Genomic DNA, 27,249 nt, shown 5'->3' with positions numbered 1-27,249 from the left:
GTCATGTGTTTATAATTATATGATATCCAATTACACTTCCATTCTAAGATCTAGCTGATGTCATGGCACATAGATGCTTCAAACCTCCAAGAGTTACCATTTTTTTCAGGATTTTCTGTCCTGTTTGCCAAACATTACGCTTTCTAACTAACTTACATTTGTGTGTGTGTGGTTTTGTTTTGTTTGTTCAAACATGAACAAATTTTATTATATGTGTGAATATGATTCATGATGTTTGTATGAATGTGATACAGATGTGTTATTTTCTCTCCAGAATGCTCAGATGGTCCTGAATTCTGCGAGAGAGAAAAGAGACATGGAGCAAAGCCTTGCTGCTGTCAAGAAAAAGGATGTAACACACACAAACACACTAAAGTACCTGTACACGAATACACTATACGTAATGTATCATGATATACAGCGGTATCTAATGGAATATATATCTGTACTGGTATCCTTAGGATGTGTCATATGATGACTCCATTATGGACTTCAGCCCAGATGCACCCAATGGCATTGTAATGGAAGGTTATCTGTACAAGAGAGCCAGTAATGCTTTCAAAACATGGAGCAGGTACAACAAGTTTCCTTTCTTTATCTCTCCATATTTGAGAGTTTAGTTTTGTTCAAATGAAATAAATAATTAAGGAATTCATTTAAAGTCCCTGTAAAGTCAATCTTGAATATTGTTTCTAAACACACATAATAATAAACGTTAGAAATGTATTGCTGAAACACACCACAAAGACTGTAAACTATGTCGTACTGAATTGTTAAACAGTTTCTAAGTACAGGATTTTAACTAAAAACTGTGGCTCAATGACGCATTTGAGCCACCGCACATGCCCCCCAATACAATCATGAGCATCTATTCTGGTTATAGCGGTTTTTTTAAGTTGATAGAGTTGGCAGCTTTCCCAGGAGTGGGTGTGGTTTCAGCGCAGACAGCGGACACGCCCCCAACGCTTGAGAGTAGAGAATGCTGCCTATTTTCCCAATATTTTAATAACTTATTTTATTTACTTGTCGTTTTTTACATCATTCAAATTTAGTTGGGTGGTTAATAACACATTTGTCTGTGTTGTGACAAACTCAAACACATTTGATATCTGACTTTACAGAGACTTTAAAGTTAGACAACATGCTGCTTTGATATTTACATATTTTATATGTATCTGTACACTGCGTTCTCTCTTCATTCATTCATACAGATATTAAAAACAATACATTTACTGTTTATTTTTTCATCTCATATACAGCTGTGTTTTTTTAAGTAATTTTATTCACATTTGTAAATATTTTACGAAAGTTTTGGGGTATTTTTTAGGAATATTTTTGGAAAAGTTTTTGACATTTTATAGCATATTCATATGTCTTTGTCTTTGAAGATGCACTTTTCTCGCTACATTGTCGAGGTTAATTTTTTTCTGTTTGTGATGTCTGTGGTATCTGAGGTGAATGATGATGACATGTCTGGTCACTTATAATTACCTTACATGGAGCTGATACATTTGTCTGTGTATTTCCATGTTGCAGGCGTTGGTTTTCCATTCAGAAAAACCAGTTGGTTTACCAAAAGAAACATAATGTAAGTATATGAACATCTAACAAGGAATGCACAGCATCACTGATGCATACACACAAAAAAGAAAAATCACAAATGAGACCTCAACTGTATGTCCTAGACGGCAATAAAATCAAATGTAGAGCAACTTGCGACTCCACCTTTACGCCTGTTTCACACATACTCGGCATATGCGAGTGCGTATGCGGTGAATAATTTTTTACGTACCCATGTTAACGGGTTAGAGATTTTACACCGTTATACCTATGCAGTATGTCCTGTCCGTTGCAGATGCGACTTGTTGCAATTGTTTCCGCTCCGAGTCTATTTTTTTTGTTAAGTGCTGTTACATAACACAGCAGGGTCAGAGACGAACGTGCTCATTAAACGGGGTTACTATATGAATTAATTTTTCCCTCTGCCCCCCAAAACATGTCCAGCCAACAATAAAAATTGCATCCCTTGTGGGCAAATGCTATTTATATTAGCTCCCGCCCACCAATGTCTGGTTGTCTTACACAAAGCTCAAATGTCTCTTCAGCAGTAGGATATTTAAACACAGGAAAAGTACTAATATTTTCTATGACGGTAACGCATCTTTAAAATATATATTAGCAAAAAACACATATTAATATTAAACTTCCCCAAAATAGCCGCTAATTCTTTATTAGACTCACCATTATTTGTTCAAATACAACAGCCAATGGCAAGTCTCCACCAGCTTTCAATATTTTGTTTTAGACGTAGATCTGTTTATTAAAATTTGAATATGCAGTTTGGTTGTAGCATGATATATAGTAGATATAAATTATATAAGAGGGTTAAACAGTAAATATACAGTATTGTAACAGCCAGTGTTGGGGGTAATAATAATAATAGTAATAATATTACTTTTCTGAAGAAACAAGTAAAGTAACGGTTTACTTTATAAATGTACATATTAATATTTGAGTTACTTTTTTAAAAAAGTAATGCAAGTTACTTTTCTGTTTAATTAATTTGATGTAAAAAAAACAATGTACTGCATTAAACTGAACTTATTAACGTAGGATTACGCACTCTTTGCGTGCGCGCCTGAGCGGGAACCTATTCAGTTAGAAAGGAAGATTTCAGGCCAGAGCTTGACATTTTTGCGATGGAAATATGCAATTTCTGAATGTCAAACCTCTCAGTAATAAAAGCCACCAGCAAGGCCTGAAAGAAATCAAGCCTTAGCCAAGTAAGAAAAAGTAACGCAAAAGTAACTTAAAAGTGACGTAAGCATTATTTTCCATGAAAAGTAACTAAGTAACGCAATTAGTTACTTTTTTGGGAACTTAATATTGTAATGCATTACTTTTAAAAGTAACTTTTCCCAACACTGCTTGCGCATCGTGTGCAGTTTTAAAATACATTTTTTTTTCATCATTGTCAGCTCATTCAGCTCGCGTTTCATAAAAACTTCACACGCAAAAATCTACAGATTTTAAAGTGCAAGAGGACCTTTCACTCCACAAAGTCACTGTAAGGTAAAACGTGGTGTTTTATAATGTTACTATTTAGACTCGTCGCAACACACAATTACAGTACTTTAGGTTTTGTGCTTTTATCTGGTACTGTTTCTCTTTCGGCAGACAGGATTACCTTTTGACAAATTTCTCATGCATGTCAATTTGTCAAATTGCTTCCATGATGTTTTCATCAATAGGGTGATTAACCTAAGTGATGTGCTTTGTTGTGATAGTTGAGCATGGGTGCTGCAGCAGCATGCATGATAGGCTCAAGGATTAATGAAAATATAGCCTATGGGACTGTCACGTCGAGGTATTAAGATTGAATGATGTCAACAGAGTCTGCCATACGTTGGCTTTGGGTGAATTGATGCCACACATCGAATGTTCTTACTGCATTATCATATCTATAGAGCATATATGCATTGACTTCACTTTTCCACGTGACCACGCCCTGTTGAGTGGCAAACGTTCAACAAAATGGCTGGTTTTCATAGCGGCTGCTGCGAAAATGCCAGTAAAACTGACTATTATCAGCTTAAATTGAATTTAGTTGGACTTGATAGCAGAGGTGGACAATACTTTTCCAAGCATTTGTGCTTTATTAGGGTGTTTGTATTGGGAAAAAATTGACTTCACTACATTCTAAAGCATAGAATCATACTGTGTATTCTTTTATATTGCATATTAAAATTTATTTAATACCTAAATACGTTAAAATTGTGTACTTTTACTTGAGTAAAAATATGTTAATGTACTTAAAATATAAAATGTAAAACAAAAACTTAAGATTTATGCTTTGGAATGTATGTTTTCCAAAGAAAAACAAGGATAAAATACAAATTAGGGATGCACGATATATCGGCCGACATTAGTGTTGGGCGATATGCCCTATTTTCAGATCGTCCTATCGTCAGCCTGTGAGATCGGCGATACACAATATTATCGGGGGCGTGGCAGTAGTTTACTCTTTTTTATTTTATTTGTTAATTTTTACTCATTATAACAAGTCACTTGATAAGTGGACAAAAAAAACAAGACCGTAACACCGTCATGACCGCAACCTTCTTAAAACTGATGCCATTAAAGCGAGCGCGTCATTAAAACCCTATCATGATTACTTAATAACTGTAAAAACATGCATCTGCGCACGCACACACACGTGCGCGCACATACAAACTATTCAATGCATTTATTTAGTGCTGTTGCAGAAGACTACACGTGTCAAGCAGTGGTGCTCTCATGAGGTGCCTTTTTAAACGCATCGGTCCAGCAGAACGCGATCATATTTTAAACACAATCATATATTAAACATGAGGGACGTGTTGCTACAACTCATTAAAATGCATATCATAAACAGGATTAATACCTAGTGTTCTGACTTCGGACAGAGCGCAGCTCTCCGCACGTACGCGAGAGTGAGAGAGAGGCGCTAATATGCAGCGGGTCATATTTTAAACAAAAAGTAAAGTTTGCCTCAGCTCGCATGAAACGCATTAAACTGAACAAATAAGGATTACTACTTTAGTTTATGTTTAGACTGCGGACAGACGCGAGAGCGCATGCACGTGAGACAGAGAGAAGCGCAGCTGCTCATGATGCGGCGCGCTGGATTTAGTGGTAGAAGGAGACCAAGACGCGCGCATTAAGTGCAGGTACATGCAAGAAGGAATTCTCTCTTTACAATCTCTCCGCTTAAAGTGAAGCCCACAAACCCTCATGTGAGGAAAAGCATGCATTGTGGGTGTTAATATAAAACTATGATGATAAAAATAATAACCATTCGCCAACTATCGTCTTGACTATCGCCATGAAAGCCTGCCATTGGCGATATGTCTGAAGATCGTCGATACACGATACTATCGTCTATCGGCACAACCCTAGCCGACATATCGTTATCGGCCGATAACTGCTCATTTTTAATATTATCAGTTATCGGTCTGATAGCAAAATTATGCTGATAAATGAAAGCCGATAAATGATGGATTATTTTGGTTTGTTGAACCACTTCACTTGCTCATTGCTGGCCATGTAGAGTTTTGATTGGTGCTTTCTGTGACATAGCACGAAGAGGACACGTGTTACGGGCTTAAGAAGAGTATGCTAGTCTAGCGTAAAGACAAGATGTCCACGTTCTGCGAGTTTTTCATTGTGAAAATAATATGAATATTTATCGGCCTATAGATATCGGTTCTCGGCCCCCAAATTTAAAGAGTTATCGGTTATCGGTATCGGCCAAAATGTCCATATTGGTGAATCCCTAATACAAATACTTGAAAAATACTTTTAAGTAGAAAGTAAAACCTCTGCTTGATAGTGACCGTAGCAACTTATCAACCCACCGGTGGTCTGTGGATGTTGGAATGAACAATCAATTTACTTCTCCTTTCGGTGTTTTTTGGCAGTCTGTTAAACGATAGCTCCGAATTCTTGTTAATCTGTTGGTACAGTCTGAGTGATTTCACACTGTGCACAAATGCTGCCGCTCTGTCTTTTGCCACCTTTGCCGAAGGTGACGTCACGTGCATACCCTCTACAATGTTGACATTAAAAATGTATAATTCGTTCAGTGGCAGCTGGTACTCTGCAAAATGGCTCCCCACCCCAAAATCCTGACTTCACCCCAGTCCAGCAAGCCTAGTAATGATTGTAAGAATAAAGTTTGCTTAAATATAATTTTTGTCATTTAAAGGGGACATTCCACAAGACGTTTTTAAGATATTAAAATAAATCTTTGTCCCCAGAGTACATATGTGAAGTTTTAGCTCAAAATACCATATAGGTAATTTAAAATAGGCACTTTATGGGTCTGAGCAAAAATGCACCGTTTTTGTGTGTATCCCTTTAAATCCAAATGAGCTGCTCAGGTGGGCGGAGTCTCAAGCGCTCGCGCTGTAGAAAAGACAGAGCATCAAGAGGGAGATTCTCTCACGAAAGAAGTTAGTAAGCAATGTTCAGCATTATATATTTGAACAAGTTTTAAAAGTCAATCATCTGTTTTATGCATACTAAATACATGTTTATCAGCAGATGGGATCTGTAATAAAACGTTAAATGCTTAAACTTTAGAGAAACAGATAAATGACATTGAACACATTCGCGTTTCTGTCAGTCTCTCACTCTCTATCTTGTGACTCCTCGTATTCATTTAAAACTTCAGAGAAACAATAAACAACATATTTATGCTTATTGTGTATGATAGTGAATATGCGTTGTTATTAAACAACATACTTGTATTGATGAAAGTGAACCGTCGCGTTGCTCTCTCTCTCTCTCTCTCTCTCTCTCTCTCTCTCTCTCTCGTTCGTTTGCTCACTCGCTCTCTCTCACTCACTCACTCTCACTCTCTTCCTCAATCACTCTATCTCTCTGTCACTATGCCGTTATGTTAAGTTATATGAGGATATTTATTGCCATATGAGACGTTCATTGCCGTTATATAAATACTCTCGTCTATAATATGCAAATTACACATAGTAGGAAATGAAAAATGTGGTATACTGCAAAACCATATACAATCCTGCCTTTCACCTACATTTTCTCTTCAGCAAGTTATCCTGCTCATTTATATTTATAATACATGTGCAGATAAATGTACCTTTGCAAATCTGCTGATTTGATCTATTCATTTGTCCTTTCTATGTGTGCTAGAGATTTTAAGCATTTTCCACACTTCTTATCTAATATCTAAAGTATATTATGTGGGAAAAAAACAGTAGGACATGTTATTGTTTATTGAGGAGGCGCTTTGCGGCAGAAAGTGTAATTTTTGATACGCAGAAGCAGCGGGTCAGCAGCGCACTGCAAACAGATTACGTGTGAAAGCACAACAGGTGCTTGACAGATCGTACCACATACGTCCTGCAATACGCACCGCAAACGCCCTGCACACGACACACAGAGTATGTGTGAAACTTCAGCTTCTTAGACTTTTCTCCTGAGAAAGAGATACATCAAAAAATCTCTTTAGAGGTCTTCATTTTCGATGAGATCTCAACAATGTTTCAAACTGTACTAAGATATTTTTAAGGCAACGATTGTCTGATTTGGATCTATTTTTATTCTACCTTAGCAATTTAGAGAGAAATACCTCAGGTCAATTTAATATTTCTACGAAGCATTACCGAAAAGCATTCTTATACTTATTTAACCATAACTTATTTCCTGGTTACTGTACATATACGTATGCTTGTACACACAGCTTATTCATTCCTTTTCCTCTCACATCATCCATAAACCACAATTTTTCTGAACTGTCTAACAGGAGCAGCTTACTGTTGTCGTGGAGGACTTGCGTTTATGCACAGTGAAGCCGTGCACCGAACAAGACAGACGATTCTGCTTTGAGGTCGTCTCTCCATCCAAGTAAGTCCTCTGGGCTGGCGTTTCAAAGTGCGTATATAGCTCAGATATCACTGTAAAACATTTTGTAAATATTATTTTGTATATTTGATGCACATGTAGGTGTCAATACTGTAAATAACAGTGTTTGTGTGCATGTGCATAGGAGCTGCCTGTTGCAGGCCGATTCAGAGCGACAGCACCAAGGCTGGATCAGCGCAGTCCAAAACAGCATCGCTTCAGCATTTCAAGACAGAAGAGATGACACTCTTGGCCCTGTAAGGCATTCAAACACTCACATGTTTGTTTATGACTCATAGTGGGGACTTTTCTTTTAACACTGAGCTAATAATATTTTCTGTAACCGACACCTGCCTAAACCTACATTTTTTTTAATCATCATTAACAATTATTTTGTATGTTTATTGCTACTATTTTAAGTTTTGAGTTAAAGTAACATAACAAATATATGTTGATTTAATATAATTTTTTACAGTATGAAGACCTCTGGTTTGTCCCCACTATGTGGCTAATTTCAGGTGTTATTGCTACTCAGATGGGTACATGCATGTGTTTTAAGTGAACATTTTTTATGTTCATCAGAGAGATCGTTGTAGTTCAATGTCTGGGGGAAATGTGCGTTTGAGTAGTGGTGGAGGGGAGTCCGAAATTTCCGGTCGGCAGGCCCTGGCGGAGGTGCAGGGCATTCCGGGGAATGAGCAGTGCTGTGACTGCGGGGAACCCGGACCCGACTGGGCCTCCATTAATCTGGGAATCACACTGTGCATCACCTGCTCTGGCATACACAGGTAACACACACACCCTAAAAAAAAGTGTTATACGGTGCACTTGAATGTTGTGCACTTACAGTTTGGTTTTATGTTTGCAGGAGTTTAGGTGTCCATTTTTCAAAGGTACGATCCCTCACGCTGGACTCCTGGGAGCCGGAGCTTATCAGAGTAAGAACACACACCCTTCGTTCTCATACTGTACATTCCTGAATGATAAAGGCATTTGATTAATCACATCTCTTTTTTTCCATGTGTTAAGCTCATGTGTGAGTTAGGAAACGCAGCTATTAATAAGATCTATGAGGCGCGTATTGATGAGATCACTATTAAGAAGCCCCACCCGTCTAGTCCGAGGTAGGTTTTGTGTAGTTGAAGTGCAGATTTTCCACTAGCTATGTAAAAATATTATTTGTGTGTATATATATATAAATATTTACAGTTCACCATGACATCATTTGGAAGCCACACAAAAAACTTTTTAAGGAAAGATTTTAAGGGCATTCCTTGAAAAGTCTAACAACTTTGATAACATACTGTATGGCTGACCAAGTGTTTGGCTTTACTAAAAATAAATAAGATTTGTTAATTACATTTTTTAAATTTTCTCAGACAAGACAAGGAGTCATGGATTCGCTCAAAATATGTGGAGAAGAAATTCATCCACAAGCTTCCAGAGACTGGTAAAGGTCAGATTTTGCGACGCTCCAGTGCCAGACGCAATCGATCAACCACGCAAGACAAACAGACCACACGACCGGCTCTTAAACCCAAACCTAATCGAGCCACTCTGCCAAGACTCACAGGTACACAGACAAATATACCAAAAAACTTTCATTAAAGAATAAAAAAAATTATTCGGCTACACTTCAGCTATAGGGCGTGAACTTAAAGGATTACTCCATTTTCTTAAAAAAATCCAGATAATTTACTCACCACCATGTCATCCAAAATGTTGATGTCTTTCTTTGTTCAGTCGAGAAGAAATTATGTTTTTTGAGGAAAACATTCCAGGATTTTTCTAATTTTCATGGACTTTAATGGACCCCAACACGTAACAGTTTAAAATTGCAGTTTCAAAGGACTCCCAACGATCCCAAACGAGGCATAAGGGTCCCATCTAGCGAAACGTTGTTATTTTTGACAAGAAAAATAAAAAATATGCACTTTTAAACTACAACTTCTCGTCCATCTTCAGTCCTGTGATGCGCCAGCGCAAACTCACGTAATTGCGTAATGCCGTGAAAAGGTCACATGTTACATATATGAAACGCACATTTGTGGACCATTTTAAACAATAAACTGACACAAAGACATAAATTAGTATCATTCCACATACAACAACGTCGGAACGGTCCTCTTTCTCCACACTTGAAAACACTGGGGCATAGTTCGCAATACGTCATCTGTGACCTTTTTCCTACTATGGAAGTGAATGGGGTCAGTTTGGTTACAAACATTTCTCAAAATATCTTCCTTTGTATTCATCAAAACAACGAAATGTATACAGGTTTGTAACAACATGAGATTGGGTGAATGGTGACAGAATTTTCATTTTTGGGTAAACTATTCCTTTAAAAGTCGACATGAAATCAAAATAATTGTTTCTTTTAGTAATAATACGTTAAGACTAAGGATATATTAAAAGTGGCTTGGTCCAAAACGCTGACAGAATTTGCATTTCGAAGCTTACGGTTTGTCACTTTCACCGAAAAGTCTAGAATTTTCATGATGTCATCATACGCTTCATGTCACAGTTCCTGTCCAATGAAATGCCCCTACATTATAAAAAAGTGGAACCTCCACCTGAAATCACAAGCGACTGACATTAGAAATGTACTAGTTCTTATATGGAAAGTGGCACATACAATCTTAGAACGGATTTGTTAAAACAACACAATGTGAGTTTAGGGACAACACACTAAATGTTTGTCCCAGAATACACACATCTCGCTGTTATTATTGGAACAACACATTTTGTGTTACTTTTAACATGACTTGTGTTTTGATTTAACACAAAATCAACACAAAATGACACGTAGGGGCGGTTTCCCAACAGGGATTAGACTAGTCCTAGACTTAAACACTTTTAAGAGCTCTCCAAACTGAAAACAACTTGCACTTACAGATCTTAAAATACATCAGGGCCCTTTGTTTTACCTCAAAATGCACACAGGTAATGTTTTTAGTAAGGCATGTTTGTTAAAACTAGTTATATTTCCTAACTAAACTAAGGCCTAGTCCTGGATTAAGCTAAACCTGGTCCGGGAAACCGCCCCATAATGTGTTAAATAGCATAACATAAAAATAGTAAATAAATTGACACTTTACTGTCTTCGAGTATAGTGCACTATTTAAGGGATAAGAAACAACTTGGGACTGGGACACACTGGACGATTTTTGCATCTTAAACTATTTTAAATTTATGAGAGACTACAGACCAGGGCTCCAGACTAACTTTTTTCATTAGGAGCACAGTGGCCCACAACTGAAAATTTTAGGGGCGCAACCAGAAAATTTAGGGGCACACACCGTAAATCAACATGCTAACCAAATATTCACATTTCTACTAACTTCCACTGTATTACTAATAAATACTTTGATGATAGATGCAGAAAGTACAATGTGCTGTTTCAAATTCAGTGTCACATCACAAAAAAAGGTCAAATTTACCGGTCACATGTGCGACTGGACGTAAAATTCAGTGGCACACTCTCAAATTTTGCTGGCAAAATGCCACCATTTGGTGGCAGTCTGGAGCCCTGCAGACATGTGTACAGGGTCAAATGATTTTTAACAACATAATCCTCAGAACGCACACACTAGATAAATCAACCAGAACGCGAGACCACACACTTGATGACTGTATTAACGATTAAAAACTGACATGAGATCTTGAATTGAACAAAAATAATGTTGTGGTAGTTCTTGCATGACACATTATAAAACCTTCTGTACTGTTGCCATATTTGTACAAGTCAATATTCTTTTTCAATACCCCTCTTTCATGTCATGCTTGTGGTTATCTTCTTTTAGCCATAAAAGCATGCAACATCCGTTTAAAGCTTGCACGCTCTCATCGGCTATTACAGCTGTCATGTCGGAGGCAAGCCCGATTTAGATTCGTAAACAGGTTTGGGATCTTGGAAGCTTTAACGCGATCAGGAATAGCAAAATAAGCACAATGACACGACACACCTGAGTTGTTGTTGTTTTTTTCAATCGGCTGTGGTAAAGCACTAATCGGGCCACGTCCCCCTTTTGATAGGGTGCAAATCGGACTAAAAGGGACACTCCACTTTTTTTGAAAATATGCTCATTTTCCAGCTCCCCTAGAGTTAAACATTTGATTTTTTAATTTTTGGAATCCATTCAGCTGATCTCCGGGTCTGGCGCTACCACTTTTAGCATAGCTTAGCATAATCCATTGAATCTGATTAGACCATTAGCATCACGCTAAAATTAACCAAAGAGTTGCGATATTTTTCCTATTTAAAACTTGACTCTTCTGTAGTTACATCGTATACTAAGACTGACAGAAAATTAAAAGTTGTTCAAAGACATTGCAAAAATAGTCTCCTTAGTAACTTTCAATAGCAGGTGACTATTTTCGGTCAGTGTGTAATATCACTACACCTGCTACAGCCATGTTACATCAGCAAAGTCCTTGATTATTATGCCAGAATGAGAGTATAGTTCCTAGCATATCTGCCTAGAAAATCACAACTTTAAATATTCCGTCGGTCTTAGTACACAATGTAACTACAGAAGAGTCACGTTTTAAATAGGAAAAATATTGAAACTTTTTGGTTATATTTTAGCGCAACGCTAATGGTCTAATCTGATTGAATAGATTATGCTAAGCTATGCTAAAAGTGCTAGCGCCAGACTAGAGATGCGCGGATGGGCTATTATTTCATCCGCAACCGCATCACAAAACTCATCATCCGTCCGCCGTCCATCCGCACCAACGTTTCTGACCAGTTTTCAAAACCGCACCCGCCCGCCATCCGCTGACTGGGCGATGCAAGGCGCTGCTGATGACAGCCGCGAGACTAGAAAGCCCTAGAATATAAGCAGTGAACTCAGGCTATGTTTACATAATGCGTTTATCCTTTAAAACGCGTTACTTTTGCTACGTTTACGCCTTTTATCTACACTACATCACCGTTTTCGACCCTCATAAACGGATTCGTTCGTCAACGCTGCAGACCCTGTTTTAGTTTGAGAACTCACTCAGACGTTGCGCTGAGTGTAAATGTAGATGGAGTCTTAGTCTTATGTAAACGAACAGCTGATGTTAACGTGACAGCGCATCATTTTCAAAGTAAAAATTATTTTATTCAGGTAAATGGATGTTTGCAATGGAGGTTTTGACAAAAATAGTAAACATCTACCAACCAGCTATTATACACGCTATATCGGATTGTTTTAACATGTATCATCATAGATAATGTCTATTTTATATTTATGTTTGAGTATTGTTGGGTTTGAATATTATTGTAATGTGTTTATGTTTTGTTTAATTTTAGTTAGCTTATTACGAAAGAGACCGTAATTTTAAACGCCATATAGGGCATTGTAAAGGCCAATATGAAGGGAGAATTGTAATGGGTCAGACATTATTTTCGAGTTTAATTTAATTTTTTGTTTTCTACTTTAAAATGAATTTCGTTTTAGATAATTTGTCTCTTAATTTTAATCGATGTTTTGTTGATAAGTTTTGTGAATATTAATTAATAAAAACAATAAACTCAACGTCATTAATATTTAATGCTCGTTTAGCTAGCGAAGGACGTGCACGGACCTCGCACACATTTAAAAATTAATGCAATAAGCATTTCTGTGGGCTAAAGCTATACTTCACCTCTTACTATGTTTGATTGAAGTTTGCATTTGCTGAAATTTTTGCTTCAAGTTCGTTTAGTACTGTTCACTTGAATGCTTTCTTTTTAAATCATAAAGACCAGTCTCCGATCGGCGCACATGACATGGGACAAAAATAAATAAATAAATAGCCTAAATTAAACGCACAAATTACATAGTCTGCACTGGTGTCATCCTGATTTACCACTTTGTAAAACTTATTCCAGGCAACCCTTTTCTGACATTTTATTTCCTTTGTTTTTAATTCTCATTTTTTTGAGTTTGCCACGTACCTCCTTCGCCGGCGTTGATAAGAGCTGTGTCAAAATGCGTCCTCATTTCTCCGCGCTGTTAATGATAGAACGAATGGATCCTTAACAGCCGAGGCTATCCCAAACAATTAATACCTTTATTAAATAAAAGTGTATTTAGAAAACTTTTTCTTGTCACTGTTATAGTATTATAAGTTATGTTTTGTGTTAATATTATTCGGTTTATGTTGCGTATATTTGTAAGGTTGATTATTTGATATACTGTTGTTGAATAGTTTAATCTACATCAATGTGTCATATTTTCTAAAATAAATTCATATTTTTCTGATTACATATTTATTTTAATAAGTCAGAAATGTCTCCGCTGTTTATTGCTGACAGGCGCGATGGGCGCTACTGGGGGCGCGTGCAACAGGTGACCCAAATTATGGGTCCTCTAAGGCTAGACCGTCTCATTTCAGTTCTCTTCGCGAACTTCTGAGCCTGCCACCTTAATAGACATAGTGCTCACCTTTAAGGTCGCATGCTTTGAAGAACAAAGCTAATAACAAGCAGTCGATCCGCCACCCGCCCGAATTTAATTAAAATATTATTTTTCGTCACGTCATCCGCCCGATCCGCGGTTTATCCGCGGAGTCCGCGGCTGTAACCGCCAACCGCGCATCTCTACGCCAGACCCGCAAATCATCTGAATGGATTCCAAACATTAAAAATCAAATGTTACCAGGGGAGCTGGAAAATGAGCATATCTTCAGAAAAAGTGAAGTGTCCCTTTAAAATCTTCCCTTGTGTGGTCAGCCTAGACAGTGTAAATATGCTTTCCATTTGGGTGAATGAAGTCTGATATACCAAGTACCATAATTTGGGGGCAGTTTTACGGACAGGGTTTAGATTAATTCAGGACTAGGCCTTAGTTATATAAGAACATTTTAATAGTTTTTACAAAAAACAATACTGGTGTGCCTCTTGAGACAAACCAATGGCACTGATATATGTTATGGCAGTACAAGGTGTTTTTAAAATAAGGCAGCTCAAACATTCATTTTACCGTAGTCTGGGATTAGGATGAGCCCTGTCCGGGAAACCACCCCTAAATGTTTTATTTTAGTAAATTGAAACTCTGAATGATATTGTCTGTTCCATTTGCCCCTGATTTAATTAGTGGGCTGTTGTTTGTGGTTTTCCCTCTAGGCTTGACCCCAAGTGACATAATGAAGAACAATTCCAGCTCTTATAAAGGTTACACACATGCACACGAATATGACAAATATTTGTTTTTACAGCAGGATCTCTCACAATCTTATTAGAATCACTAACTCTTGCTTGCTCGGTTTCACTCTGGGTGCAGATAACGATGAGGAGGAGGATCTGAGTGGTCTTCATCCTGGTGCTTTGCTGTATCGATCTGCAGCTATGCAACATTTCCCTCTAATGGCAGACGCTATTGCGCACGGCGCCGATGTCAACTGGGTCAATGTGGCAGAAGACAGCAAAACGCCACTAATACAAGCCGCTGTGTCTGTAAGTGTTTATGTTTGTATTAGGGTTATTATAGATTGGCCCCATTTATTGGTACAAATCCTGTTACCATCCTCTAAAAGTTGCAAGAATTTTATAATAAGTTAAAAATAAGTTTGTGTTCATTTTATTACAACAGTTAATAATCAATTGATGATTTAATGCTAAAGAAAAACATTATAGCACAGCTTTTATCAGATTGATCGATGTGGTCAAGCACACTTTCAGCATTATGAAAATGAAACTGTATGGTGCATATTTAAGTAGATGTGTTTTATCTGTACAGAACTCTTTGGCAGCCTGCGAGTTCCTCCTGCAGAACGGAGCTCATGTTAACCAGGTGGACTCCAATGGAAGAGGACCACTACACCATGCTACTATACTGGGACATACAGGGTAAAACACACGTGGACACACACGCAATGTGCTACCAAGCACCGTTCCATGACCTAATGTGTTGCTGGCTTTTCATAGGTTGGTGTGTCTATTTCTAAAGAGAGCGGCAGACTACAATGCAAAAGACAATGAAGACAAAGACCCAATCAGCATAGCAATAGATAACGCTAATGCTGACATCGTCACTCTGTGAGTAGTCTCTATTGTTATAAGAATTTTTGATTTACAGGGTATAGGTCTACATTCTTGCGGTGCTGGATTAAAGGGACACTCCACTTTTGTTTGAAAATATGCTCGTTTTCCGGCTCCCCTAGAGTTGAACATTTGATTTTTGCTGTTTTGGAATCCATTCAGCTGATCTCCTGGTCTGGTGGTACCATTTTTATCATGGCTTAGCATAATCCATTGAATCTGATTGGACCATTTGGCATCGCACAGAAAAATAACCAAAGAGTTTCGATATTTTTCCTATTTAAGACTTGACTCTTCTGTGGTTGCATCGTGAACTAGGACCGACGGAAAATTAAAAGTTGCGATTTTCTAGGCCGATATGCCTAGGAACTATACTCTCATTTTGACGTAATAATCAGTCCTTCCAGAAAAACGTGGAGTCTTTTTGTGATTGTTGCGGGCAAAAATCCTCGATTTTGCGGCACGTTTTCTTAAAAAATGCGATGGAATATGTGGGATATTAATTTATGCAAAATTGCGGAACTTGCAAAAACTGCGGAAACTTGCAAAAGCTGCAATGATGTTCACGTCACATAATCACGTCACTTCATAACCATTCCCATGGCAATAAGGGACACGGCTGCGCTTTTGGGAAGTAAATGCAAAATTTTTCAACTTTCTGCTAATATATATGTGACTTTTTGCTACGAAAATGCGTGGATTATGAAACCAAGCAAGCCCGCATATTTTGTGTAATATATGCGGACTTTGGCTGATTATGCAATATATCGCACGATCGCACAATCACGTTTTTCTGGAGGGACTGAATAATCAAGGACTTTGTTGCTGTAACATGGCTGCAGCAGGCGCAATGATATTACGCAGCGCCTGAAAATAGTCCCCTGCTATTGAAAGTAACCAATGGCACTATTTTCAGGCAGTGCGTAATATCATTGCGCCTCCTGCAGCCATTTTACAGCAACAAAGTCCTTAATTATTATTCCAGAATGAGAGTAGTTCCTAGCCATATCGGCCTGGAGATTCGCAACTTTTGATTTTCCGTCGATCTTAGTTCACAATGTAACTACAGAAGAGTCAAGTTTTAAATAGGAAAAATACTAAAACACTTTGGTTATTTTTTTAGCGTGATGCTAATGGTCTAATCAGATTCAATGGATTATGCTAAGCTATGCTAAAAGTGGTAACGCCAGATACAGAGATCAGCTGAATGCATTCCAAAACAGTAAAAATCAAATGTTTAACTCTAGGGGAGCTGGAAAATAAGCATATTTTCAAAAAAAGTGGAGTGTCCCTTTAAATGTCCGAATAACAGATGGTAGCAGTCGGTGAATTTGAACAGGATCAGGCGGTTTGATAATACCCCACTTCCAACATCATTTGACACCTGAACAGTGTATTCGCACTTTACTCATTCTAATGATAATCTGATAGTCATGGCTGATATATCCTGTCAATCAAATCTATTGGTATAAGTGGAACATTTTAATATCGGTGCATCTCTACTGAGGACTGTGAACAGTTTTTTTTCTTGCAACCAAAGTTTGAATTTGAACGTATGATACTCATGTTGTAAGAGCTTTAGAGATCAAAGGGAGACGCTAAGAGTCTTTTGTTTATCCAGGATCAGTTTACCCCACTAAAACCTTCCTCTTTGTCTTATGGCTATTACATTATCAGCTACAGAGGACAATAATTGCCTTACAGTACATGTGGTGATGTACTTCCTGCGAATAACTTCATTAACCATCATTTTCTGTGCTTTTATAGACTCCGGATAGCCAAGATGAACAAGGAGATGCGGGAGATGGACGGCACTCCATCAGGTCATTCTGAGGGGCGGGGATATGGTAGTGGTGGGGCTGTGATTGGACAGACTAAAAAAACCTTTAAAAGTCTCAGGAACCAGCTAAGTGGTCTAGCACAGGGTGGCCAGAATTAACTGGCTGTGAAAGTAGATAAAGAGGGTATATGAATTTGTGCACTTTTTTGGAAACATTGAATATTAACAGAGAAGATCCGCAAGTAAGGTTTTTAAACCAGTTACACTACAATGTTACAATAGAAACTAAACCAGCAATGTTGCACTGTAGTACAAGGCAACATAAGTGGTTATAAATCTGTTTTACTGAACCTATTATTGTCATGCATTGTGTACAGCGGTTCATCGGTGCATGTGTAAATTATGTTTTTTAAGCAGTGCTTAAAGACTCTTAGTACTTGTAGTAATGCATACAGTAGGAATGTAGCAACAGTAGTATCTTTCATTGGGTGGTATGAATACTTTATGCAACAAATACAGTACATGCTATTGCACACATCTTATTTTAGCATATATATGTTGAATGCACTGTAAGTTGGATAAAAGCATCAGCCAAATGCATGGGTATTGCTTGCAGTTTTAGATTATGTAATATTAAGTTATGTCAGGTTCATTTGAAACTTTAATTATAGAAATGAATAGAAATTATACATTTATTTAAATCTTCAGCAGGTCATAGCAGTGCATGCAAGGCAGCATAGCATTCAACCTCTACATCTTTTTCTCACTAATAATTCATAATTCTCAATTTACACTTCATTTCAGTTCACTTAATTCAAATATCTTCCTATCAAAATCTAACATACATCAATGATGTCACTGTAAAATTTCCATACTGAATTTTCTTTCTTTTAATTTATTTATAAAGCCATTTTATAGGTTGCAATGGCAGCGAATTGCACACAAAAGCTTATTTTAAAAATTATTCATCTCTAAGTCTCTATATTACTATCGATCACTCTTTTTCTTTTGCTCTATCTGTTCATGCATCATCAAAGCATCATTTTAACAAAACCTTTTAACCTTTACTGCCTTGCAACCACCGGTAGCTTATTTAAGAAAATATCAGTTTAGATTGAAATGGGATAAGCATAAACATTTTCATTGATGGGTGGTGCTACTCCATTCAATGCCAAATGTTTACGTTAACATGCAACTAATGCAGTCAAACCGGTCATTTTTTTCTTTGAATTGGATACACAATGCTAGATGTTTACAGATGTGCTGTTTTCCAGTGCTTATGGCTTTTGCATCTGTTGTTGTTTTGTTCTCCGGGGTTTGTTTATTGTATTTAAAAATATAAAGTTTGTCCACCTGTCCGTGTCTCTGCATACAAATGTTTTTGCTATTGTTATGTGTGTCTGTGTACGTGTATCTGTGTGTTCGTGTGTATATATATGTGCATGTCCTGAGATGGGTGGCCAGGTGAGGTGTCTACTGTACTGCTTGCAGTGTGTGTCCTCTGCACTGCGCGCTGCAGGTAATCTTTGCTACTGTTTGCTCTACTGTATGCATAACTGCTGCACTTAGATTTTCTTCAGTCTTTAGACATTGCACACAGAAATGTACAATAAATGTCACAATGACATCATTATGTACGAGTGTAGTATAGACTTAGGGCTGGGTGGTATTACGAGTTTTGGTGAAATAGCAGTATTTTTTTCTAAGCAGGATACAGGATGAGACAATACTGTCTGTATTGTTTTAGTCTGATATGACATTTAAAGGGGTCAGATGTAAGCTTTCCATGTTGCGGGGTTGTTTTTAAATTTTATTTTCATTACATGCTGGTTTTGTAAAGTTGATTGTTATATCTTATATAATGCTTTGATGTGCATCTAAACATTTATTCCACTTTGTAGAAAACACCAAGATATTTTTTGTATATCGCCATTTGTCCCAAAATGACTGAGATGTGAATTTCGGTCAATATCGCCCAGCCCTAAGACTTATTTCCTGTGGAAGTTCATATTTATTGTACTTTAAAAAAAATATAATTTCAGCAGAGAGATCTTTAAAAAATATAAAGATTATGAGGATGTGGCTATAAACCTTACTTTATAAAGTGTTTGAAAATACTGTTTCACGACAAGGGTATGGGTAACACTTTACAGTGAAGTTGTATTTGTTAACATCAGTCAATGCATTAGCTAACATGAACTATAATAAATAAATTAGTTTGGGAATAAATTAGTATGTTAACTGCAGTATTTACAACACATTTTTAAAGTAAAAAATTGTAGGTGGCTGTAGCTGGTATAAGCTGGTTCTCCCAGCCTGGCAAAGCTGGTCTTCCAGCCTGACCAGCTAAGTCCAGCTAAACCAGTTTAAAAAGCGACCAAAACACAGCTAGACCAGCTTAAAAGGTGGCCAAAACACGGCTAGACCGGCCTAAATGGCATCCAAAACACGGCTAGACTGTCTTTTTAAAATCGTCCAAAACACAGCTAGATCAGCTTAAAAGCGACCAAAACACAGCTAGACCAGCTTAAAAAGCGACCAAAAAACAGCTAGACCAGCTAAAAAAGCTAACAAAAAACACAGATAGACCAGCTTTAAAAGCAGCCAAAACACAGCTAGACCACTAGACCAGCTTAAAAAGCAACCAAAACACAGCTAGACCACTAGACCAGCTTAAAAAGCAACCAAAACACAGCTAGATGAGCTTAAAAAGCGGCCAAAACGCAGCTTAGACCATTTAAAAAGCGGCCAAAATACAGCTAGACAAGTTTTAAAAAGCCGCCAAAACACAGCTAGATCAGCTTAAAAAACGGCCAAAACACAGCTAGACCACTAGACGAGCTTAAAAAGCGGCCAACACACAGCTAGACCACTAGACCAGCTTAAAAAGCAACCAACACCCAGCTAGACGAGTTTAAAAAGTTGCCAAAACACATGCTTAGACCATTTAAAAAGCGGCCAAAATACAGCTAGATCAGCTTAAAAAACGGCCAAAACACAGCTAGACCAGCTTAAAAAGAGGCCAAAACGCGACTAGGCCAGCTTAAAAAGCAGTCAAAACACAGCTAACCGGCTTAAAAGGAGGCCAAAACACGGCTAGACCAGCTTAAAAGGCGGCCAAAACACGGCTAGACCGCCTTAAAAAGAGGCCAAAACGCGGCTAGGCCAGCTTAAAAAGCAGCCAAAACACATCTAGACCAGCTTAAAAGGCGGCAAAAACACGGCTAGACCGGCTTAAAAGGTGGCCAAAACATGGTTAGACCGGCTTAAAACGTGGCCAAAACATGGTTAGACCAGCTTAAAAGGCGGCCAAAACACGGCTAGACCACTAGATCAGCTTACAAGGCAGCCAAAACACGGCTAGCCGGTTTAAAAAGAGGCCAAAACACAGCTAGACCAGCTTAAAAAGAGGCCAAAACGCGACTAGGCCAGCTTAAAAAGCAGACAAAAAACACAGCTAGACCAGCTTAAAAAGCTGCCAAAACACATGCTTAGACCATTTAAAAAGCGGCCAAAATACAGCTAGACAAGTTTTAAAAAGCCGCCAAAACACAGCTAGATCAGCTTAAAAAGTGGCCAAAACACAGCTAGACCACTAGACGAGCTTAAAAAGCGGCCAAAACACAGCTAGACCACTAGACCAGCTTAAAAAGCAACCAAAACACAGCTAGACGAGTTTAAAAAGTTGCCAAAACACATGCTTAGACCAGCTTAAAAGGCGGCCAAAACACGGCTAGACCAGCTTAAAAAATGGCCAAAACACAGCTAGACCACTAGACTAGCTTAAAAGGCGGCCAAAACACGGCTAGACCAGCTTAAAAGGCGGCCAAAACACGGCTAGACCGGCTTAAAAGGCGGCAAAAACACGGCTAGACCGGCTTAAAAGGTGGCCAAAACACGGCTAGACCGGCTTAAAAGGCGGCCAAAACACGGCTAGACCGGCTTAAAACGTGGCCAAAACATGGTTAGACCAGCTTAAAAGGCGGCCAAAACACGGCTAGACCACTAGATCAGCTTACAAGGCAGCCAAAACACGGCTAGCCGGTTTAAAAAGAGGCCAAAACACAGCTAGACCAGCTTAAAAGCGGCCAAAACACAGCTAGGCCAGTTTAAAAAACGGCCAAAACACAACTAGACCACTAGATCAGCTTAAAAGGCGTCCAAAACATGGCTAGACCGGCTTAAAACAGCGGCCAAAAAACGGCTAGACCGGCTTAAAAGGCAGCCAAAATACGGCTAGACCAGCTTTAGAAAGCAGCCAAAACACAGCTAGACCAGCTTAAAAAATGTCCAGAACACGGCTAGGCCAGTTTAAAAAGTGGCCAAAACACGGCTAGACCAGCTTAAAAAATGTCCAGAACACGGCTAGGCCAGTTTAAAAAGTGGCCAAAACACGGCTAGACCACTAGACCAGCTTAAAAGACGGCCAAAACACAGCTAGACCAGCTTAAAAGGTGGCCCAAACACGGCTAGACCGGCTTTAAAGGCTGAAAAAAAATGGCTAAACCGGCTTAAAAGGCAGCCAAAACACGGCTAGACCAGCTTTAAAAAGCAGCCAAAACGCAGCTAGGCCAGTTTAAAAAGCGGCCAAAACGCAGCTAGGCCAGTTTAAAAAGCAGCCAAAACGCAGCTAGGCCAGTTTAAAAAGCAGCCAAAACACGGCTAGACCAGCTTAAAATACGGCCAAAACACGGCTAGGCCAGTTTAAAAAGCGCCCAAAACACAGCTATAGACCAGCCTAAAAAACGACCAAAACAGAGCTGGACCAGCTTGCTACACCAGCAATACCAGTTAAAACCAAGCTGGGAGACCAGCTCACCAGCTTATGCTGGTCTTAGCTGGATTTTTCAGTAGGATTAACAAAGAAAACAAAAACTATAATGTTTATTGTTAGCTAATTAACTAGTTAGCAAATACAACATTATGTAAAGTGTTAGCAGTGTTCAAGTAAGAAAAAGAGAACTGAAGGATCATAATAAAAGTCTTGTTGTGTTGACAACTTTGTAGAAAGTATAAATTTTCTAACAATACGTCAAGTAATTCTAATAGTTTCTTCCTCTCTTTATATATTTATTTATTTCCTGCAGGAGACGATACTTATCACGACATCTTCAGGGATTTCTCACAAATGGCCTCCAACAACCCAGAGAAGCTTAAACGACGTAGCGCTGACATCAAATAGGAATCCGCGCGACCACTAGATGTCAGTGTTACACCAACATACACGTGCAACACGTCCACGTGTATTTCAGAGGACTGATAATGAAGTTACAAAATTGAATGGCGTTTTTGCTGAATCATCATCGTCATCATCATCCTGCAGGGAATGGTACCAGAGTAATGCTGCTTCATTTGGGTTTATTTGCCATAGGTGAGCATTTTCATCTAAGTTCGGTTCTACACATCCGCATCGTAATATATTTATCCTAGTTTATACTGTTTGCATGTAAAAGTTAATAACTGCAACCGTCAATTGTTTCTGGCATTACTTATCAATGAGTGACCTTTTGTACTTCGACAGTACATGTTATGCATGCTATGAAAGCAACAAATAGATTAATAAGCAAACCAAAGGTGGTGGAGTGGGCATGTGAAGGTTTTAAAATGGAATTCAAGACCGTGATTTCAGTTTTCATTTCAATTATTTTGAACATACAGGTTGTTTTTCTTTTTTGTTCACTTCTTTGAGAGCCACCAGTGTTATTGCAACGTGAATGTAAACATTCGTTTGGGTGGGAGATGTTTTTTTACTGGTTCTTTTCCTGTATAATTGTATTTCTTTTTCTTATGCAACACATCAGATGTTCTAAGCAACAATTGCTGTATAAAAAAACAACCCTGAAAATGGTAAAATGTGTAGCTAAATAAATACTAGGCTACTTCTTATTGTGTGACTTGCATTTCTGAGCCACCCTTTACTAGTGCACTTAAAAGTGCAAATTCTGAGATTAAAGCAATAGATAGAGAAATGATTGCTTACACGTAAATAAACTTATTGCACCCGAAAAACCTGTTAATCTGAGTGTCTTTTAACAAACAACTGGTGTCACGTTCATACTGGTCTTCCATTCTTTTACTTCTATTAGCATCAGTTAGCTTAGCTGTGTAATTCATAATGCAAAAAAGTACATTGACTCATCATGTTGAATTAGAACAGCTTCTGAAATTAGTAATCATTTTGGAAAATGAGTAGTATGTGTGAAACCTCAGTATGCAAAAACCAGTATGTGAGAAATACTCAGATGGTCATCTGCTTCTAGCGAAATCTCTCAGTATGGACACTTCATCCTCATGGACAGCTAAGGAGGATAATGGGATATAGACAGCAAGAATGTACGTCTCATGGTTCAAGTTTTAACAAAACTGAGTAAATTATTTCTGTGGTTGTTGTGAATGAGCATACAGGCCACATAACTGTGAAAACTTGGTGAATATCTGGAATCTATGCATACTGCACCCACGGCTACTTTAGCCTACTACATAGGACGTGCTGTTTTAATGAACTAATAGTAAATACTAAACTTACTTGCTAATCAAGTTGTTCAGGCAGGTGTGTTGGATACGGTTGGAACTAAAATATGGTGGACAGGTGGCCTCCAGGAACACTTTGGTGACCCATGGTTTACTGTACAGGTCATCAGTTTAGTCATATCAGCGATTGGAGTGCATGGATCTGCACTTTACATTTTCACCAGATAGAGTAGAGGAGACCATGCAGGTGTTTTGCAAGAAAAAGAGATTTTCATTGATTCAGATTCTTGTACATTTAATGTCCATGTTGAGAAAACAACAGCACAGTGAAAAAATTATTAAAGGGCACCTATTTCATTGGTAAAAAACAAGGTTATTTTGTGTATTTGATATAATACAATGTGTTTGCGTAGTGTAGGGTTAAAAAACACATTATTTTCCACATAGCGTACATTTTTGTAGCTCCAGATTTCACTCTTTTCCTAAAAAGCACAGATTTTGTACAAAACTCATTGATTTGAAAAGCGCAGTGTCCCTGATTGATTGGCCAGCTAATCTGTACGTTGTGATTGGCCTGAATACCTCTGACGTCAGCCGGAAATGTGACGCTTCTTACCATGTTTGAAAGATTCGGTTACAATGCTAACAAGAGTTAACTTACAGGCTGTGACGTCAAAGCGGGAGGAATTATGATAATGTCTGTGTTGTCAACTTCACTAATCCCAAGAAGTAAACTGTTGCCTCGAATCTGTGTGTTTGTTAGTCCAAGAAAAGAGATTTACGTTGGAGACGATAACTCGCGCCATCGTTTACTTTGGGGTTTGTACCTTTTGCTTATCGTTAAAGGACAAGTTCGGTATTTTACACTTAAAGCCCTGTTTTCAGATTGTTTATGATGAAATAGAACGGTTTTGACTGAAATTCGGACATATGATGCTGGCCCGAGAATTTTTGGGTGTTTGTTGTATCACCTCCCACCTCTACAATGGGTGTATAGGTGCACTGGAACAATCCTTCCTAAAATGCATTAAACTTTCGTTTACAAAGACGTGAAACTCACCGAGTGGTCAGGAGTGTTCACTGATATGCTCACACAAAAATCGCTGCAAACGATGCTTTCCAACAGGTTTTATCGTAGTTTATGTCCAACTCCATTGACTTGTATTAGATGTGCTGTGAGGTATTACTCTGCCGCTGCGAACGGAAATGGAGTTGTTTGTATTCTTGAAATTGGCGAAGGTGGATTATCGCCACCAACTGGGCTGGAGTGTCTATTATTCAAGCTCTCAACGAAGAATGTACGGGTGTGAGGCGTTTGGAAAAATAAGTCCACAAGTTTACAACGAATGGTAAAACACCTGTTGGAAAGCATCTTTAGCAGCGATTTTTGTGTGAGCATATCAGTGAACACCCCTGACCACTCGCTGAGTTTCACGTCTTTGTAAACGAAAGTTTAATGCATTTTAGGAAGAAATGTTTCAGTGCACCTATGCAGCCATTGTAGAGGTGGGAGGTGATACAACAAACACCCGAAAATTCTCGGGGCAGCATCATATGTCCAAATTTCAGTCAAAACCGTTCTATTTCATCATAAACAATCTGAAGATATTTAACATGTACTAATACACACTTAAACACCAAAGGAAATGTAAACCGTGAATCGGACAATAGGTGCTTTTTAACCACATTACAAAACGAATCTCACCTACTTTATATAGAAAATATATTATTCAAATAAAACCCATCAACATTGCTACACGTTTCTTGAAAAAATCAAAGCAGCAAAACCAAGACCACATCAAACTCAACTAGAAGGCCTACTACTCATTATGTTTTCAGAGGATCTTTATTAAACGCCTAAAGACAAACAAAAACTTAACAAAACAAGAACCCAGAAGGAGGAAAACAGACACAATATAATTCCAAAAAACAAACCAGCACAGGATAGCAAGCACAAGAGCAGTAGGAGAGTGAATGAGGATGGTAACAAAAGGAAACAGGTGCAGGGAATGAACTTGGATGCTTAATGAGTAAACAACAGGGTCGAGACGGGAGAGCCCATAGAAAGCAAATAGTGGCTACGTGCTTCCAGAATGCAGGACAGAGGAGCACATGGCTGTAAGATAAATGATCAGAAAACACACAGATCACATAAGACACAAAATCCTGACACCAAAGATCAATAGCCAAGACTAGAACTGGGAGTCAGGATTGCAAATTTATACTACATTCTTTATTGCTAACAACACTGGTAAAAATACCGCATTTAACTATATATACACATCAAATCTGTTCCCTTAGACTCTTGAAACATATTACCCCATGTCCTTCAGAGAACTCACAAATAATTACTACCAGAGTCAAACTTTAACGCACCCAGTGTTCTGCCAAAGCTATAAATTTGTATAAAGAATGTTCTTGTATTTGAGTCATCGCTTGCTTTCTTAATCAGACATTGCGGTCAAGCAATATTTATAGCAGTATGTTTCATTCATAGCATCATATAGTGCAACTAAACTATTTGGCAGATGTGTTCCCTGTGACCTTAGCATTGCTACTGTCCATTGTTTCCATAACATATTGTGGAATGTATTGTATAAATTGTGCCTCTGGCACTAACGTTGGATAAAGATTTCCAGTCTATATGCCTTATTCCGTCTGCTGCCATGTTGTTTCCAAACCGAGGCTGTGAGGGATGGACGCCCAAGCATATTGTTTTGTATCAGGATGGTGGTCATTCAGCCATCAAAACACAGAAAATACACTCACCTAAAGGATTATTAGGAACACCTGTTCAATTTCTCATTAATGCAATTATCTAATCAACCAATCACATGGCAGTTGCTTCAATGCATTTAGGGGTGTGGTCCTGGTCAAGACAATCTCCTGAACTCCAAACTGAATGTCAGAATGGGAAAGAAAGGTGATTTAAGCAATTTTGAGGGTGGCATGGTTGTTGGTGCCAGACGGGCCGGTCTGAGTATTTCACAATCTGCTCAGTTACTGGGATTTTCACGCACTACCATTTCTAGGGTTTACAAAGAATGGGGTGAAAAGGGAAAAACATCCAGTATGCAGCAGTCCTGTGGGCGAAAATGCTTTGTTGATGCTAAAGTTCAGAGGAGGCCGACTGATTTAAGCTTATAGAAGAGAAACTTTTACTAAAATAACCAATCTTTACAACCGAGGTATGAAGCAAAGCATTTGTGAAACCACAACACGCACAACCTTGAGCAGAAGACCCCACCGGGTACCACTCATCTCCACTATACAAATAGGAAAAAGAGGCTACAATTTGCACAAGCTCACCAAAATTGGACAGTTGAGGACTTGAAAAATTTTGTCTGGTCTGATGAGTCTTGATTTCTGTTGAGACATTCAGATCGTAAAGTCAGAATTTGTCGTAAACAGAATGAGAACATGGATCCATCATGCCTTGTTACCACTGTGCAGGCTGGTGGTGGTGATGTAATGGTGTGGGGATGTTTTCTTGGCACACTTTAGGCCCCTTAGTGCCAATTGGGCATCGTTTAAATCCAACGGCCTACCTGAGCATTGTTTCTGACCATGT

The 27,249-nt window shown here is 38.4% G+C and overlaps 1 protein-coding gene across 3 annotated transcripts in view; it reads left to right on the top strand.

Annotated features, from left to right (window-relative positions):
* Positions 1 to 23,093, top strand: part of acap1 (ArfGAP with coiled-coil, ankyrin repeat and PH domains 1) — a 36,019-nt gene extending 12,926 nt beyond the window's left edge. For all 3 annotated transcript variants that reach the window (XM_073859863.1, XM_073859861.1, XM_073859862.1), the window contains 15 exons: positions 275 to 354; positions 467 to 574; positions 1,537 to 1,588; positions 7,319 to 7,419; positions 7,562 to 7,673; positions 7,999 to 8,204; positions 8,285 to 8,354; positions 8,446 to 8,540; positions 8,796 to 8,989; positions 14,513 to 14,560; positions 14,670 to 14,842; positions 15,126 to 15,235; positions 15,314 to 15,424; positions 17,195 to 17,250; positions 22,295 to 23,093. In XM_073859863.1, coding sequence (XP_073715964.1) covers positions 275 to 354; positions 467 to 574; positions 1,537 to 1,588; positions 7,319 to 7,419; positions 7,562 to 7,673; positions 7,999 to 8,204; positions 8,285 to 8,354; positions 8,446 to 8,540; positions 8,796 to 8,989; positions 14,513 to 14,560; positions 14,670 to 14,842; positions 15,126 to 15,235; positions 15,314 to 15,424; positions 17,195 to 17,250; positions 22,295 to 22,389 — 1,611 coding nt within the window. In that variant the 3' untranslated portion in view covers positions 22,390 to 23,093. The remainder of the gene's footprint in view (positions 1 to 274; positions 355 to 466; positions 575 to 1,536; positions 1,589 to 7,318; positions 7,420 to 7,561; positions 7,674 to 7,998; positions 8,205 to 8,284; positions 8,355 to 8,445; positions 8,541 to 8,795; positions 8,990 to 14,512; positions 14,561 to 14,669; positions 14,843 to 15,125; positions 15,236 to 15,313; positions 15,425 to 17,194; positions 17,251 to 22,294) is intronic.
* Positions 23,094 to 27,249: the final 4,156 nt, after the last annotated feature.

This window comes from Misgurnus anguillicaudatus, chromosome 21 (genome assembly GCF_027580225.2).
Source record: "Misgurnus anguillicaudatus chromosome 21, ASM2758022v2, whole genome shotgun sequence".
NCBI classification, from domain to species: Eukaryota; Metazoa; Chordata; class Actinopteri; order Cypriniformes; family Cobitidae; genus Misgurnus; species Misgurnus anguillicaudatus.
This window is presented reverse-complemented; position numbering and strand designations above follow the sequence as displayed.